The sequence below is a fragment of the Mustela erminea genome, chromosome 14 (genome assembly GCF_009829155.1).
Source record: "Mustela erminea isolate mMusErm1 chromosome 14, mMusErm1.Pri, whole genome shotgun sequence".
In the NCBI taxonomy this organism is placed as follows: domain Eukaryota; kingdom Metazoa; phylum Chordata; class Mammalia; order Carnivora; family Mustelidae; genus Mustela; species Mustela erminea.
In genome coordinates, this window is record NC_045627.1 from 19,222,363 (window position 1) to 19,240,991 (window position 18,629).

The following is an 18,629-nucleotide window of genomic DNA, read 5'->3' on the forward strand; positions in this document are numbered from 1 at the left end:
CAGACAAGGTAGAAAGAATTTTTTTTTTTTTTAAATAAGCAGTCAGTGCTTAAACCTTGATCTTTCTTTTTAAGGGAAGTTACTCTTTCAGAGAAAGTGCATTGGCATCTTAGTCTGCATCTATATCTTTTCCCCTTTAAAAAAAGATATACTGGGACACCTGGGTGGCTCAGTTGGTTAAGCGGCTGCCTTCGGCTCAGGTCATGATCCCAGCGTCCTGGGATCGAGTCCCACATCGGGCTCCTTGGGAGCCTGCTTCTCCCTCTGCCTCTGCCTGCCATTCTGTCTGCCTGTGCTTGCTCTCTCCCCCTCTCTCTCTCTGATAAATAAATAAAAATCTTTAAAAAAAAAAAGTTTAAAAAAAGATATACTATTCTGTTGATCATTACCTGGAGACGTGCTCCCCCCACAGTCACAAACTCACACAATGATTTACGTGAAGAAAAAGGCTCTCCGTGACACACACAACAGATAAGGAAAAGAAATTGTACGCATTAGCAAATACTCTGGCTCAAAGAGGTAGAACAGCCCTTTAGCAGAGGGTGAGGGAGTAGACCACAGGTAAGGGAAAAACACAGATCACAGATGCAATTTTCCCCCCAAACTCGCGGGTTAGCACTAGTGGTCACCATTTCTCAACTGTGGGAGCCGATGTCGTGATGTAATTTGTATGCCCAATGCACACATTTTAACTGTAGCAGATGAAATACAATCCAGGCTCTAAGAAGTACAACAATATGGCCTTCCCCAGACCCCGCCAAACACTGGGCTCAATACCATACATCTATTTCATTCAACTTTCCTACCAGGGGCTCACCATTTCCAGTAAAAATTCCTGCTGAAAAAACTTGGAATTCCTATTGTCCTGTCATTCTTGTTACTTGGGGTCACAAGCACACGGCTGCACAGTAAGAGAGACACACGCGCGCGTGCGCGCACACACACACACACACACAAACACACACCCTACCTCATCCCGAGCAGAAGAGAAATAAAAAGTGAACACAGACATGAATTTATGCAGGTTACGGACTCGAAGGCAGTCTCATATTTCTGAAATATCTCGCACTGTCTCTCACACACACCCCATCAAGTCTTTAGGCTCCGGTTACAAGGGCTGCGTCATCTGCCAGATCACATGGTAATTGTTGCTATTTCCAGGATCAAGTGGCATAAAGCTCCCCCCACCCCACCCCTTCCCTTTGGTACCATATAGCGTGGAAGAGTGATTACTGTGTGATGGGGTGAGCCCGGCTGTCTGGTCCAACCCTGCAGCGGGAAGCCAGGCTTTAGGTGGGGTGGCGCGCGCGGTGTTCTCACGAGCCACTGGGAAAGGGGACGGGGGAGGGGGTCTCAGGGGAGGCCGGGCGGCTCTAATTGGTTTCTCAATGAAAGATAATCACCTAGTCCCCCGAGAGGCTGGGGATTAGCACTCTGCCTCTAGTCTCCGCCGCTTTTAGACGTCTCGTCCTCCCCTCGGAGCTTTCAGCGCCCTCGGCAGAAGGGGCTTGCAGACAACCGCTCCCCGCGCCCGCCGGCCGCTCCGGGGGGCAGCTCAGCCGCGCGCTCGCACTCGGCGCCCCCTCGGCTCCGTCGCCGCGCTCGCCTCCCCCGGCCGGCGTCCGGCCGCGCCCGAGCAAAGTTTCGCGGAGGGGCCCCGGGAGGAAGATGAGCGAGCTGGAGGAGGACTTCGCCCAGATTCTCATGCTCAAGGAGCAGAGGATCAAGGAGCTGGAGACGCGGCTGTCGGAGAAGGAGGAGGAGATCCAGGAGCTGAAGAGGAAGCTGCACAAATGTCAGTCGGTGTTGCCCGCACCCTCGCCGCACATCGGGCCGCGCACCACCCGGGCGCAGGGCATCTCGGCCGAGCCGCAGACCTACCGCTCCTTCCACGACCTCCGACAGGCGTTCCGGAAGTTCACCAAGTCCGAGAGGTAGGCGCGGGCCGGGCGCGGCGTGCCGACCGAGCCCAGGCCCCGCTCGGGCGGGGGGCGCGGGCGCGAGCTGTGGGGGAAGGCGCGGGGCCCCCCCCTGCTCGCCGCCGCCGCGCGGAGTGGGGTGCCCCCCGCGGCCCGGGGCCTGGGAAGGGTTTATTTTTATTCCTGCCCGTCACGTGCCGCGCCGGACTTTGCGGGGCTGGGAAAGGCGAGCTCCTCGGGGAGACGCGCCCGGGTGGCGTGGGGGGTGGGGAGGAAGCGGAAAGTTTGCTAGCGCCGTTAACTCGGCTGCCCTGCACCCGGCTGCGGGCGCGCCGCTCTCCGTGCGCGCAGCGCGGCGGGGACGGCCACGCCGGGACAGAGGCGCGCGCGTCCTGGGGCCGCAGAGCTCCCCGAGGCGACCCCAGGCCCCGGCCGCGGGGCGTGCGCGGTGGTGCCTCGTCGGTGTCCCGGGGGAGGGGCGGCGGAGGCCGGCCGGGGTCGGGCTGGGCCGAGGGACTGACTCGCCCGGCGCCGGAGCCCTACGGGGACGGTACAGGGGCGTGGGGAGGCGGGACGGGGGCGCGTCTCCGCCGCCGGGATCCGGCCTCCGGGGTGGGGAGACCGGGAGAGGTTTATTCACAGGGTCCCTTCCCAGGCAGCTGTGATGTCAGCAAGAAATGGCAGAGAAGCCCCACTTTCTGGACGTTCGTGTGCAGTGTTTGTGCCCCTTCCAGAAGAGCCACACCTGGGGCTGCCCTGGGCTCGGAGGCGGCTCGGTGACCTTGTACCTGGAGCAGCTCTGGGGCTGCTGACCAGCCGCGTTCCAGGGTGGCTTAAGGCGGCCTCCTTGTTTTTCCGCGGAAGCTTTTCCGCGGAAAAGTTGGGGTGAAGAGCGAGGGGAGCTGTTTCTCTGGGCGCCTCCAGGCTCCTTCCTTTCCTCTCCCGGACACTTTAGGAGCCCAGTCCTTGCCCGTTCGGAGTTGTGTGTCGCGCGGTGGCGGGGCGGGGGGGGGGGGGGGGGATGCTGGCGACTTTGGCCACAAGTAGGAAGCTCTTGCACTCCCCTCGCCGCCTGCACCGGAGGAGGCTGATCGATTGGCTGCAGCATTAAAACGCCTCTGGACATTAGGGAGAGGAAGTGCAGACTCCAGAGCCCATTACTGGCTTTTAGCCCCTGGAAGCGCCCCGCCGAAAGTGCATTTCGCAGGATATTGAATATTCCATTAGGCGTGCCTTCATGCCCGCCTACCTCTTACTCCTTCCCTCTTAGATCACTTGGTGTCTGAGTTTGGGGCTCTCAGGGGACCCCTTAAATGAGCCGGCACTTGGAGGCCGGCACTTCTGAAAGGGACGCGTTCTTGTCCAGCGTCCATGGGCCCCCCACTCTGTCTCTGCACCCCTTCCTGGTCTGTCTCTCCTGTGCATTGATTAGTGTTCCTGGGTGGCAGGGGACGGTGGCCCAGGAGGGGTGGGTAGGGAGGGGTGAGGAGCTTTTAGAAGAAGGCCAGGACCTGGGAGTGGGACTGGGAGCAAAACAGGAACCAGCCCGAAAGGATTCTCCTTTGGAACGTTGGGCCCGTTCCCAACCGACGTCTCAGAAGACAGTTTTCGGATTCCTGAGGGACACTCCACTTACACAGTGACACTGTCCACATGGCACCTTTGGGGCCAGCCGGCCGTGAAAGTCCCTAGCCGGTGGACCGATGGCCTTCTTCCTGCTGCCAGGCCCAGACTAAAGCCGCCGCTCCTGTCTGGCCTGGCCCTTGATGGGGAAGCGGCTGTCCCGGGCTGGGCTGAGGCTCTGCGCATTCCGCGGCCGTTGCCCTGCCCCTCGCTCAGCAGCTGGAATCAATCGGCCCACCTCCTTAAGGAGCCACTTCAACAGCGGTCACCCGGCAGCTGCTCCCCTCCCTGGCCGACTGGCCGGCCGGCGCTTCAGTGCATTTTTGGAATTTCAGATCCTTGTGTCTCCGCTGTGCCCCTACCAGAAACCAGCGGCCCGGCCCTCCGCAGCTCGGGGGAGCACCCCCCCCCTGCCCCCCGCCCACCAACTAAGGCTGTGCAAGGGCCCTGGAGCAAAGCCTCCCCACCCTGAGTCCACTGTCACTCGGGAGCCTGTTCTCAGAGACGCTTTTATTCTCCTGGAGGAGCAGATCTCTCTGGGAATGAGAGGAGGGTTTGTGTGCACCGGGAGGAAACGGCTGATCTTTGCACACATCGTCCTCCCTTGCCAAGGCCCCCTGCCCCCAGCCCGGTGGCCTTAGGGGTAGGAGCCTTCGGCCCCTGCGTGGATCATGCGCAGTAGAGGTCAGCGGGTTTTTGTGTCTAGAGTAAGTCGCAGGAGCCCTTTCCTGCTTCCTCTCTGCCCCAATTTACGCTGGGATTGAGGGTAAACTTTCCCCCACTCAGCACTTAGTTTTTTAGTTTTCAGATGGGAGCCTGGAGTGTATTTTCGGCAAGCTGACTCATTAGAGTTTAAAGGACTTTGACAGGTATGATATATGGGGCGAGTAACCCTTGGAATCAGGTACTCATCCTACCCCTTAAAGAGACAATAGCAACTTAATTATGGGTCAGACTTTCGTTCTGGTCAAGAAAGGAAGTCCTTTAAACAGTATTTCTCAGATCCAGCCTTTAACAGCAAACGAGAGGCTCTCAAAAAAAAAAAAGCGTATTTTCTACCTTTCAGATACTTAGCTTTGGAGATGAGCTATGTCCTCACCTCTCGCACCTTTTGTGGAACTCTGTGCCATCCGGATGCGCTTGCCGGGGCTGAAGAGACGGCCTTGCTGCACAGCTAAAGCTCATTGGCAGTTGCTATAGAATTTGAGGGATAGCTCTTCATGGATTCATTTCAAACTTTTCTGGGACATGAAGTTTTTGTACGAACAAGACACGTACATGGAAAGTACAGGAGTCTGTCTGGTGGGCAGAACGATAAAAGCGCATTTGCCTCCAAGCCCTGTTTGAGAAAATGACGGCAATCTAAAATATTTACATAATAGGTGACAAAAATATCTTAAGCGTTTATTGCAGTGGAAGGAAATGGGAGAATTCACTGACTGTTGTAATCAAGTCAGTCCAATTAGCCAGACTTCCATGTGTCCACAGAGGATATACGGCACAGTCTCCATTAAGAATGATGTAAGTATCCAAGGAATGCTTAGATGAAAATTATACTAGGGAAAGGGAAGATCTGAGTGCTCAGCTTAAGTATCAAGTGTACAGTATGATGATCATGTTTAAAAAGGAAGCGTCCAGCTTACTGCAGTTCTCATTTGCAGACCCCATAGAAATGCCCGGTAGGGATCAAGTGATTATCTTGGAAAACTGTAGGGCGATGATGATATTGTGAATTTACATAACACTTTTTGCCCATCAAGTCCAAGTGTTTCACATAGTTTTCTGTGAACTTGCGATTCCCTGCGTGTACGTGCCCCACGTCAAGAATTACCTAATATCCTGAATTCTTTCCCTGAGTTTTTTACACACACACCCACACACACACACCCCTTCATTCCTTATTTTGGCTGCCTGTCTGGCTCTAAGGACTGCAAACAGTTGTTGTTGTTTTTGAAGTAGCTTGAGGGCAGGCTGAAATCAATATTAATCTGTGACAGGGACAACAGATTGTATCCCAAAGACATTCAAGCTATTCTTGTCACAAATCCCTCGATTCTTGGTGATGTAAGTTCATCATTTGGAACTTGAACTTCTCTCCACTGGGACATGGATGCTTGGGGATGGATGCCCCAGAAAGCTCATTGCTTTTTGCATCTCTCATTCAATTCAGGTCTGGTTTAACCTTCAGACTAAATCAAGGGATTTGGCCTAGTTTCAACATAAGCCACCTCAATGAAATGAGTGAGTAGCCGCTGAATTCTGGGCCCGACTTATTAATTGTTCATAGAGAAAATCCACCGTGAGATCTCACAGCTAGGAAATGCGAGAGACAAGTTTCAACCCCAAATCTTGACGTTTCTGGAGCCCAGGTTCTATCTAAGCTGCAACATTTTCATCATCTTGGATAGCTCAGGTCCCATCTTGGTAATGGGTGAGTCCTTTCAAATTGAAATAAAAGAACCTGCCCTTGGGCGCCTGGGTGGCTCAGTGGGTTAAGCCGCTGCCTTCGGCTCAGGTCATGATCTCAGGGTCCTGGGATCAAGTCCCCCATCGGGCTCTCTGCTCAGCAGGGAGCCTGCTTCCCCCTCTCTCTCTTTGCCTGCCTCTCTGCCTACTTGTGATCTCTGTCTGTCAAATAAATAAAATCTTTAAAAAAAAAAAAAAAAAAAAAGAACCTGTCCTGAATCAGAATAGGATCTTTGTTAGAAGAGTCTTAGGGCCAGCACTCAACTGACCTCCTGAGAAGTGGCAACAAGCCCTTGTGTGCAGCGCACACACTTGGATGTGCTCATGAGTCTGGGATTTCCTCAAGCAGTCCTGCCCTTGAGCTTGCCATATACTAGTCTTTCCCTTTGCTTCCTTCCCACCTTTCTTATGCCAGAGGCATTGCTGATAAATAGGATGGTGGTGACCGTGATCTCGGTTGCCTCCTTTGGACATCATTCATTATATCCTTTGCCTTTTGCCTTGCAGACCCCTCATACTATTCCTTCCTCTCTACCAGTCCTCCCATCTAAAGGTGTCTATTACAAAGTAACAGTATCTCGCTATATTAACCGGTTATCCTTTCCAGAATAACATAGTTTAACAGCTTCTGGGAGAGGACATTGATTTAGTTTGCTCAGATGAGTGACAGCTATGACAAGAGATTAAGGGGATTCAGGCTGAGGAGGACAGGGAAGATGTTTTGTCAGCGTCCCGGGGTTTCCCCACATGTCATTGGAAGAGGACAGATTCTGAGCATAAGCACCTCACACCTCCTTTTGGTCAAAGCTGTACCCTGCTTTTAGTGGTGGAGAAAACAGAGCAAATTGTCCCGGAAGTGCCTTTTAAAGAATCACAGAAAGGGGACCCGAAAGATAGTTCACATTTCGGAATTTTGCATCAGGACTAGACTTGGTGAATTGATAATCTTCGGCTTATCATCTGTCTGGGCTGCTGCTTTAAGACCGATTCACTTTGCTTCGAGGCTGGCTCCGGGTCTGGAAGCATGTACATTTTCCAGATGGATTTGTAATATACCAGGAATTCCTGCTCCATTTGAATCATTGATCTCTGTGTAGGTTGAAAGTTCACATTTAATCACTCATTTAATCACACATTCATTAGAAATTGGACTGACCCTCATGAAATGATTTCTAACAGACTCGAAAAGAACAAACCACGTCCAACCTTCTTCCTCTTTCCCTAAGTGCCCTCTCTCCCTGTGGTGTGGGAGACGCCGAGGGTGCATTGAAACCCTCTCTCTTCATCAGATTTTCAGGTGATTTCATAGCTGCTCAGAGCACGGATACTTATTTTCCTTTGCCGTTGAGAACGGGCTTATCAGAGTGCAGGACCCTACCTTATCTCGGATTCTTGTAGCACTTGGACGTTGCTGGGAGCTTGGAGATAAACCAGGGATAGCATATCCTGTTTCACAAAAGTGAAAGCTCAGAAGTTTGGGAATCGTCAAAAAGGAGTCCTGACCTTGAGTCTACCTTTGTCGGTGCCATGCTGTTGGGTCCCCACATGTGTATGTGTGTGTCTATGTGTGTATACCTGTACCTACACACACACACACACACACACACACACACACACACACACACTGCCACTTGATTTGTTTTATGACTTTATAGTAGTTCTTATTCTGAAATTCCTCCAAGCTGGCCCAAATCAGTTTTTTCTAGAATGGAAGGTTTACTTCTTGGCTGTCAAATTAAAAAAAAAAAAAAAAAGGAAAGAAAGAAAGAAAAAAAAAAAAGGTAGAGAGATAGACCCACCTTGCGGTTTGTCAAATACTTGCGTTTGGTACTGGGCACAGGCCCAAGATTGCCTCCCAGAACCGGCTCTAAGAACCAAGCTTGGTCGCTCCTTGTGGAAATATACCTTTTCCTTTTACCCACTGAGGACTTTTCAGTTCCTTTTCTTTGTTCTTGGGTCAGACTGTGTTGTCTCTCTCTCTTTTGGGTCCTCATGTTTCCCTCTTCCAGCTTAACGTTAGTCTGTGAGTCCCACCGGACTGGTTTCAGTGGCAAAAATCATAAAACAACAGAGAACAGAGTTCTTGCTCAGAATGCTACTCTCATCTTTTAAAAAAATCTATCCTAACTTCAAGCAATTCAGGTGTTAGACAATGTGAATTTCCTAAAGTTTAAAATAAATGCCTATTGTTCATTTTGAAATAGAAAATGCTTTGAAATAGTGGCTCTATTAAAAAAAAAAAAAAGGGTATTTCCAGAAACTGTATATCTTTGAAAAAGTCCTGTTTTATTATATGAAGACAGATGGTGGTTGTAGTCTCCTTACTTTGCTTAGAAATCTAAAACAACAAAACTCTTTTTAAAAACTCTTAACCTTACTTCTCGCTGCTCACTAAACATTATTGGGGGATCGCAGACTTCATGCTGCTTTATTCTAAACCCTTCCGTATTGTTTCCTATATATGGGTGTGATAGAAACCCATGCTTCCTGGGGAAATAGACTAGTTTTAAATTCAATCAATATAAAGTTTATGGAGGCTAAAAAGTTTCAAAATTCTATGTGTCATTTGTCCTGTCCCATGACTAGACTAGCTGTGTTTGCTGTGTGTTTATCTGTTTTTAGTGCATGCTCGTTTGACATATTTTTGGAACTTAGTCCCAAAAGGTTGCTATGTTGATTCCAGGAGCTGATTTGAGTTGACTCTGTCAGGCGAAGGGACTCATTGATAGCATCTCAAGGGGATAACCGGGTGGGACTGGTTTCATCTGAGTGTTGATCTGTTGAGCTAATCCGATAAGACACCTAACAGGAATTGCTTGTTGGTTTAAACTTTGCACTCGTGATATAGATGATCCAACAATCGTTCTCCACTGATTCTCTCAGATTGGCTGCTAGTTCAAACTGTCCTTCCTTTCTCGTCCATATCAGAGAGGGCTTCGAAGCGTGTTTTTATCCTCAGTTTTTTCGAGCACTCTGATCCCACGTACTGCAGTAATGCTTCTTGTGAACCTTGCAGGGATCCCAGAAATACTCCTGTTTGCCGCTCACGAGTATCTGTAGGTCTGTTGACTGCACTATACTCTACTATTATTGTCTGAGGAGCAAATCTGAAGCCTTTGGGCACCTGTGAATTTTTTTCTCGATGCCTCTCATATGTGGTATCGATAATGCCCTTTTTGTGCATCCTGTGGCCACCAGGAACGTGGCTGCAGATGCCCTCAAATTCTCAAAATAGAACATTCTTTTATATCTCAAGTTGTAAACCCCCCTGGGTCGAAACCGGGTCTGTCCACAGTAAAAATTTCAACCAAATAAACTCCTCAGCTTTCTTTTTCCCCATCTCCCCCCTCCCCCAGGCTGATTTTTGGAGAAAGGGTAAAGAACCACACGTACCTAGAATGTGTCAAAAGTGAGCAAGCGAAACTTAACAAAACTAAACAAGAACCAAACCTTCTGGAGAGTCACACCAGTTTCTATTCAGTCTGATCTCCTCGTAGAGAATAAGACGGCTCTAAAACAGTTATTGCAGTGTCCTCTGTATTCCTCAGGCAGGCTCCAGCTGTGGGGTCCCGCCAGTATTTGACTGGTTGGAGGTTAAAATGAGTCCATGATAGCTTGAGTCACAATTTGTGAATTACTTGTGTCTTAGGAAATAGGAGCGCTCCCAGGAGTCTCTCGGGAGAGCCCGTTCCCGGCATTCTGCTGGGCTTTCTGGGCTGGCTGGATTGCAGATACAGGCAGGAAGTTGCATGTCACCCACAGGCGCTGCTGGTGTTCACAAGAGAGTGTTGCACGTGGGAACGTCTCCCGTCTCGTGAGTCACGGCAGGAAGAATGTCTGAGAACTTCTGATCTGAACCATGCCCCTAAAAAGTCAAGAGTCTTGACCCGGTGACCCTCAAAGCTACTTAAAAACAACGGTTGTCAGATTTCCTCTGCTCTCCTTAAACTTAGCACGTCTACTGCAGAGCGACGTGTCCCCAAGTGCGATGGTTCTGGTCTTGGTGGCACCAGGGCTGTCTCTGGGCGGCGCACGAGGGAGTTTATTGTATATGAACAATCGGGAATTTCACTGAAGGTTTGAGGAAAACATGTAACAGGCATATCAAAGCCATGCTGTGTGGTTATTATTGCTTATGATAAGGCTAAGTTTTAAGAAAAATGTCTAAACATATCAACGGTGTATTGATGGGTATACAGAAGAGGATGGGGAAAGATTTTTTAGAGTCATTTTCTTTTTTCTTTTTTTCTTTTCTTAACATTTTATTTATTTGAGAGAGAATAAGAGAGAGAGCACACAGGCAGAGGGAGGAGCAGAGGGAGAAGCAGACTCCCCACTGAGCAGGGAGCCCAATGCGGGACTCGATCCCAGGACCCTGAGATCATGACCTGAGCCAAAGGCAGATGCTTAACTGACTGAGCCCCCAGATGCCCCTTAAAGTTATTTCCAACAAGGAATGAAGCGGATTGTTTTCATGCTTGTTTCCTTACTCATCCCTTTTCTGTTCTGGAAGATTCTAGCTACGTGTGTTACCTGGGTGCTCGTCTCTGGTGACTCAGTTTCTCCACCAGAGTTAGAGGAGTGACATAGAGCTAGACAGGAATGGTGACTTTTATAAAATAGACTCTTGCTCTGGCTAAGAATTATTCACTCCAATATATCCTCAGAAAAACATCGGATTCCCCCCCCCCCCCCGCAAATTTTTGAATTTTCTTTGCCATATCCCTCCAGGGCCCACAGTTGACCAGGACAGGTGGGGAAGAATAAAGGATGCTGGGACCCAGTCCCCATCTGGCCCGGGGCCCTGGGACACTCTGTCCTGGAGCACAGTGTGGCTTCCCTACTCCCCACCAGGGCTCCTCCTTGGATCCTGAGACATCTGTGGCCATGAAGGGTGGCATGGCGTTTATAGACGGAAAGACATGTTTGTTGGTTGGTTGGTTGGTTTCTTCCTTTCTTTCTTTCCTTTCTTTCTTCCTTCCCTCCCTCCCTCTCTCTTTCTTTTCTTTCTTTCTTTCTTTCTAAAAACGCAATTTGGAAACAGTTTGTGAGGGAAAACCTTTAAAAAAAAAAAAAAAAAAAAGAGAGACAGGGGTGCCTGGGAGGCTCAGTGGGTTAAAGCCTCTGCCTTCGGCTCAGGTCATGGTCCCAGGGTCCTGGGATCGAGTCCTGCATCGGACTCTCTGCTCCTCAGGGAGCCTGTTTCCTCCTCTCTCTCTGCCTGCCTTTCTGCCTACTTGCGATCTCTGGCTGTCAAATAAATAAAATCTTAAAAAAAAAAGAAGAGACAAATTTATTTTCCTGTATTTCTGTATTTCATTGACTTGTAGGAAACTAGATTAATCTAAACGAGGAGAAAGCCTTTTTTAAAAAACTTACATTAAAGAGAATGGCTTAGTGGAAAAATGAGAAAAATACGTGGAAAAAGGAGGGCATGTACAGGCAGGAGGAGGAATTAACCCCAGTGCCGTCTTCTTTCAGAGAATAATGCAGACTGTCCCCCCCATCTACTAAAGAAAGGGAATCCTTAAGATCTGGATGTAGGTGCCCTCCAAAAGATACAGAGAAAAAACCATGCAGAGAGAGAGGAGGGAGAGAGGGAGAGGGTGAGATTTCAAAATTGACCACAAGATGGCAGCAGAAGTACAATATTTAGGCAGTTGGATCGCTCCTAGCTGGGACTGGCCTTTGGTTGGTGTGGAAAACCTATTCCCAAACATACAACTTTCTTAATGTAAGCGTTCGCGTCTTTGGAAAGTGTTATCATTGAATGCATTTGGTATGACCGTTTCCCAATCAGTCGTGATTTCAGGGAATGTACTGAAAAAGCCAGAGCACCGTGTGCTTCTGCCTTGTTTGGCTTTAACAAAAGGGAGACAGAGAGCACGCTTGGCACAGAGAGGTCTTTGAACATTAATATCGGTCTGAGGGAAATTCCTAAAACCCCTTTGAGACCTCTGGGCTCAGATTTGCCCGAGACAAGACAACCGAGAGAAATAACGGAAAATTAATAGTAGTAAGAAATATATGCGTGAGGAGACGAGGTTGAGATTTTCCTACTCCCTTCTTATCCCAAAAGAACTAAAGGACAATTATTATCGGAAAAAAGAGCAGTTTTTAGGGGAAACTTCTACTGGCTTCTATTAGGTTATTTGATCTTCTTGGTGCTTCTGTGATCTTAGAACTTCATTAAGTAAATCTTCACGTGGCCCCTCGCGGGGTGAGGTCCTTCTTAGAAAAACATTTGAGTGATCTAGTTAGTGATTATTTATACACATCTAAATATTTGCAAGAGAAAAACGACTTTTTTTTTTTTTCCCTTGGGGTGCCCTAAATAGCAAGTGCCTTTCAGTGATTTTAGGGGAAAAGAAACTGGTGTAGTCTGACCTGCCGCAAAGCGATAAATTGTGGCCACATCTAATGGACTGGACGTTTTTGAATCAATAATCCCTTGGAAAGGGCCATTCAGACTTCCTGTAAAACGCTGTTTCAGTCAGTCTGTGACCCCTCTCCTGCGAAAGCCCCCTAGGGGACTGGAGGGGATGCAGTCTTGCTGATGGCATCCTTTGTGATTTGACGCTGAGAAGTAATGTACTTATTTTGGTCTGTCTCAGTAACCAAGGGTCAGTGCCAACATGAAGCTGTACTCTGGGTCAAAAGAAGTCAGTTTTGAACTGATGCAATGACTTGGCCTCTTTAATGGGTTCCTTTGCTCAGATACCGTGTCAGGTTGTACTTAGATAAGCTTGCAAGGGGGGACGTAGAGAAAATTTAGCACACTGCCCATATTGTCACCCTGTTTGACAGCAAATTGCCTTTGTCAGACGGGTTTTGAAGCCCTGCGATGCATTTATTTGAAGCTGTCAGCACCTAAAACATGTTCTCTGGGGCAAGAATTTATATTTTTTCTGGGCAAGGGAGGAAAGTATCACGTAGCATAGGACCCTGAGAGCAGACAAAGGGTAGCTAGAATGTAGGGGATTCTTTGTGCTGTGTTCAGGACAGAAAAAGCAAAGCTGGTCGCTGTTAGACGTGGAGAAGCAGGAGGTAAGCAGTATGACGTTTTGCTTTCTCTGATGGTCCTGGTGTGTTAATAAGGCAAGACTGATTCCCCAAGGAGAGAGGCAGGGTTTGAGGTAGCCTACCTTGAATTTGGAGTTATCCAGCCTCACTGTCTGGCTCAGGGCATCACTGGGCTCTCCTCAGGGGCGGAGACCCACCCTGGGCTTGCTGTGGCTTTGATAGGAGAGCAAGCCGTGAGAGACGCTTCCTTCTTTCTCACCGTGTTCATACTCGCCGTGTTTGAATCTGGATATGCTTTTTGATGCTTAAGAACATGGACCACATCTCAGATTTGCTGACTTTCATCTTTTCTTAGGGTGTGTCTACTTCCTTGATTTTTTTAAAGATTTTATTTATTTATTTGAGAGAGAGTCAGAGTGCGCAAGCAGGTGGGGGGGGGTGTCAGAGGGAGAGAGAGAAGCAGACTACCCCGCTGAGCAGGGAGCCTGATGGAGGAGGGAGTGGGCTTCATCCCAGGACCCCCGAGGTCATGACCAGAGCTGGAGGCAGGGGCTAACAGACTGAGCCACCCGGGCACCCCTCCTTAATTGTTTTAATTGCCAAAGTAACGCATGCTGGTTGTCAGACAATAAAAGGTAACATTTAATATCCGCCCCCACCCCACATTCCCCACTCGTGCTCTGCATACAGTGTTTGCCTTTCTGTATGTTTATGCAAACCTTTGTATAGAAAGAACTTTCCTGCCCATTTGGAGTTTTTGTTTGTTTGTTTGTTTGTTTGTTTCTTGCTTGTTTTTCTAACTGAAGTGGAATTATTCTGTAATATTCCTCAGTAAACTGCTGGGTTGTTTTGTGTGTGTGTTTTGTTTAGTTGTTGTTGTTGTTGTTGTTTGTTTGTTTTGTTTTTGTTTTTGCTTACTAATAGCTCCTAGGGTTCTTTCCAGATCAGTCTGTATTGGTTTTTTTTTAATGGCCATGCCATGATTCCGTAGTATCCGTGTACTCCCGCTTACGGAGATGGACGGTTATTTGTTTTGTTTGTTGGCAGGCGTAAACAACACTGCCACTGATATTCTCCTACACATTTTCTCAACTGTCTGTTATTTATGTATAGGATTAAATTCCCAAAACTGAGCGTGCTAGGTCAGAAAAGCTGCTAATTTTCAGTGTGACTTCTTTAGTTTATGTGATTATGCAGTCACTTGCCATGTCAGAAAAATGAGCCCTAGCCCTCTCTAGTAAAACTAAAAGGCATACTGGTGTCATCAATACAATTAATTTTCTACATTAAAGAAAAGAATTTTTGGGGCGCCTGGGTGGCTCAGTGGGCCAAAGCCTCTGCTTTCAGCTCGGGTCATGATCCCAGGGTCCTGGGATCGAGCCCCACATCGAGCTCTCTGCTCAGCAGGGAGCCTGCTTCCTCCTCTCTCTCTCTCTGCCTGCCTCTCTGCCTGCTTGTGATCTCTGTTTGTCATATAACTAAAAAAAATCTTAAAAAAGAAAAAAAAGAAAAGAATTTTTAAAAATCGGGTATAGGACCATAGCAGTCATGTGTGGAAAGTTCTTATTTATTTCTTTTTCTATACTCGAGCTGCATTCATGAGAACACTCTTTTTGAAGCCATGTTTGCTTTTCAGATTTATAAAGTCCATATTGTGCTTTTGGCTTGCTATTTTTTTTTTCTTCTCTAAAGTGGAAGAAAAATCCCACATTCCTACAATGTAATGATTTTGCAAGTAAGAATAAAATTGTTTGCATATACTGCTCTTAAATAATGAGAGTCCTTCTTTAAGGGTTACAGTGATTTGTTTTTCTTTCATCAAAATACATTTTTGATACTTGGAGGATTCTGAGGAACTTGCTCCCACTTGGGAAAATAACAAATTCCAAGTCACTCAGCTACATTTTTTTCTTTGAAGGCCAATGGGAAGATTTGGACATATATGGTGCTGGAACTACTCAGTGCAGCTTTCTTTTTATAGGATGGCAACTTCTGGTAGAGTTTTGTTTTCTTTCCTTTTTTTTTTTCTTTCCGATCATTGTTATGATATTGGACTAGATTTACTAAAAGAGAGCCTTGCAAATATTTATTTGGGTCAAAATTCAGACATATTCATGGTAATCAATCGTGGGATTGACGCTATAAAGGGAAATGCTTTTCGGAAGCGCAAATTTCAGAAATTTTAGCTCCATCTTACAGAGAAATGATCCCTGGACGTGTCATGATAGTGAAACAGGGGACTTTGGAGTCATGGACCCAGGATAGAACTCTGGTTCTCCTTCACACTGGCCTGGTGATTTTCAGGGAATGACTTCTCTCTCTGAGTTTTGGTTTCCATGTCTGTAAGATAGGGCTAATGATGCTTCTCCCCACAGGCTCTGTAGAAGGGAGATACTCCATACCTGTTTGTGGAGTAACAGGACCGAAAGCGAGTGCAAAGTGTTAGGTAAACTTGCTAGCCAGTGTGTGCCAATGCCAGGCTAACAGGTTGTAGGGATTTTTAAAAACTTCAGTTCTGGTATTAGCAATTACAGAACCTCGGGCCTAGAAAGGATTTTAGGAGATAACTCTGCCCATCCCCACTGATTAACAAAACATTAATGGCAAAGGAACGGAGCAGACACGTAGAGGTTCAGAGAGAGGTGATTTGCCTCAGCCGTGACGCGTGTCTGGGACGGTGCCACCCACGCCTCCTCTTCGCCGCGAAGCCCTCCTTACACCGTCCGGAAGATCCACAGTGACGAGCGAAAGGCAGGAAACTAGACTTTTATGAACCAAGACACAAGTGGAAAGCAGGTGGGCAGAATGTTGTTTCTGTGTTTTCAGAAAAAATATAAAACGTACGCGGATGACCTGTCGATCATAGGCGCGCTGAGTGCCCAGGGCGGCATCCTGACGACTGGAAGCCCCCTTGTGTAAGTTTCTTCCAGGTCGTGGGTTGGGATGAATCACGGCCGGGGACTGCCCGTGAGGGCTGATGAGATGGCGGAGACACAGTGAGTGCCTCTGCTCTCTCAGGCTCTGGGAGAGACGGGATGCTCAGGGGAGCTTCTCAGAGTGGAGGGTCCCGCCCAGCGGGAGCAGCTCCACGCCAGGGGTTAGTGACAGCTGTGGGACTCCGTCAGCCGGAAGCTCCTTCCTCAGGGTCCTGTCTGTCCTGCTATTGTTACTCATCCTTGTTCAGAGCTCCCGAGTGGTAACTTTCCCTGATCAGTGGAGCTGCGGGGCTGGAGACTTGGGTGGGGACCTTTCATAGCTACTGTAGCAGAACAGTAGGCTTGACCTGACGAGCCCAAAGCCTGGAGGGTCCAAGTGCCTTTGCTGAGCTTCCCTGTGTGTGTGTCTGTCTCCCCCAGTCAACACAAAGCTTGCACATCTTTGTGTTCCCAGCGCCCGTTTGCAAGTTACAGGCTGAAAGGGACTCTATCTGAACTTGGCAGTGGAGACACATGCTATTCCCGATTTTATTTCAGTGTGATGTGAGAAGGTGTCTGAAGTATGCAGGAGACCCCAAGCTGGGATCTTTCTGTTCTTCCCCATCGGCATGTGGCGGGGATCCTAGCCTCAGTGCCCTCCACAGCCACAGATCTCATCAGGCTTGTGGAAAGCAGTAAGTGAGCTCGGGCACGTAGTGATGGTTCGGTGAATGCCTCCTACGGCCATTCAGTAAGTGTGAGGTCCCATTGTTATTATTCATGTTTTCTGAGTTCATCCACCAAGTATATAATGACTTTTGACTCCAGACCCATTCAGCGTCTTCCCTGACTTCTAACTCCAAACTTGGTTTTTCATTCTGCTGGTTAGAATAGCTCTGACCCAATTTTCGGAGTCATTTCCCGAATCGCAGATGGCACTCTGACAGGCTATATTTAGGGCTTCTTTTTCATTCATGGTGTCGTCTCGGCTCTTTCTACAAACCTCACGCCCTCCTCTCCACCCCATCCTATCAGAAACCTGAGGCTCTTGGACTAGCTTTTGCTGTGTTATGGGCCCCCGCAGTTACCGGCTCTCTGGGTGAATAACCCGGGGGCGTCTCAGATTCCGAACTGCATCCTAATCCCTGGGAACTCTTCCTAAAATTCACTTCCTTCCTTTCTTTCTTTCTTTCTTTTTTTTTTTTTTTTAATATTTTATTTATTTATTTGACAGACAGAGATCACAAGTAGGCATAAAGGCAGGCAGAGAGAGAGAGAGGAGGAAGCAGGCTCCCTGCTGAGCAGAGAGCCCGATGTGGGGCTCGATCCCCAGGACCCTGGGATCATGACCTGAGCTGAAGGCAGAGGCTTTAACCCACTGAGCCACCCAGGCGCCCCTAAAATGCACTTTCTGATTGGGCAGGTCTGGGGAGGGGCCAGAGGCTGTGTACCTGATGTGAGCTGAAGCCGCTGGTCCTCAGATTCTTACGTGGCCGAGGATCGGCCAAGGTTTTCTCTGGCCGGTGCCTTCCTCTTTTCCTTCTTCTTCCTTTTTTCCCCCATACACGTTTTTTACACAAATAAAGGACAGTCAGACACACGAATGCAAACAAACATGTTCACGATGCATGAACCTGGGTCACGATGTAAGATCGACTCCTTACCTGAGTAAGCCATGATCCGAGCCAGGAGGAGGCGTTCTGGTGTTCTTTCCCCTTCTAGACCGTAAGTCCGCACAGCTCTGCGTTGTACAGGCTGAGAGGGGAGGCTGCACTTGAGTTTAAAGCCCCTAATATCTTGGTCACGTTGCTTCACCTCCTTGAACTTCAGTTTCCTGTCTGCACAACGGAGAGAAAAAGGCCCCCACCTGAACTGATACAGAAGACCGGGGGTAAGCTTGCAGGAAGTGATTTCCACGGCCTTCGTGGTTTAAGGGGTAGTGTTCTGGGGACAAGTCAAATTTGTCCCCAAAGGACTAAGTTGGCCCAGAAAGGTCTTCAGTTCAGATAAAACGGGGAAGTGAGAATCACTCGTCCTGCTTCGGTAAGAGCTTCTCGTGTGCAACGCCCTTCATTGCCATGACCCCATCTGCCGTTCTGAGCAATGCCATGTTTCCTCGTGGGCTCTGCGTGCATGGGGAGACTCATTCAAACGCAGGAAGTGGTTTCTTCAGAGGCTTGCTGGCCCAGGACTGTCTGGCTCTTTGGCTCCAGCTGTGTATTAGCTCTATCCACAGCAGATGCACAAGGAGGAGTAAGTATAAAGGAAAATGGCCCCGTGGAGACCTCTGGCCATTCCGACCATCCCAACACCCAGGGGCCCTTCAACCAAATTACGTGAAGACCTCTAGTGTAGACCTCTAGCTAGGTGTTACAGGAGATTCCCAGGTTCTGTCTCAACAGGTTCCAACTTCATAGGCTTGGGAATTTGGGGACCAGGACATTTTCCAGACCGTCCTGGAGAACCGTCTCTGTAGGCGAATCCTGGTTCCCACGGGCTGCTGTAACAAGTCACCACAGACTGGGCAGCCCAACACAATAGAAGTTTGTTCTCTCATGGTTTTGAAGACCAGAGGTGGGATTCCAAAGTCGGCAGGGCGATGCTCTCTCTGAAAACGCTGAGGGAGGATGCTTCCTGTGCCTTCCTCTCCTCTGGCAGCTGGCTGCAATCTTGGGCATTCTTT

General features: G+C 48.6%; 1 protein-coding gene across 1 annotated transcript in view; it reads left to right on the forward strand.

The window, feature by feature from the left end:
* The first annotated feature begins 1,184 nt into the window (after positions 1 to 1,184).
* The window catches only part of PRKG1 (protein kinase cGMP-dependent 1), a 1,242,789-nt gene continuing 1,225,344 nt past the window's right edge, over positions 1,185 to 18,629 (forward strand). Inside the window, exon 1 of the mRNA XM_032312294.1 lies at positions 1,185 to 1,934. Coding sequence (XP_032168185.1) covers positions 1,669 to 1,934 — 266 coding nt within the window. The 5' untranslated portion in view covers positions 1,185 to 1,668. The remainder of the gene's footprint in view (positions 1,935 to 18,629) is intronic.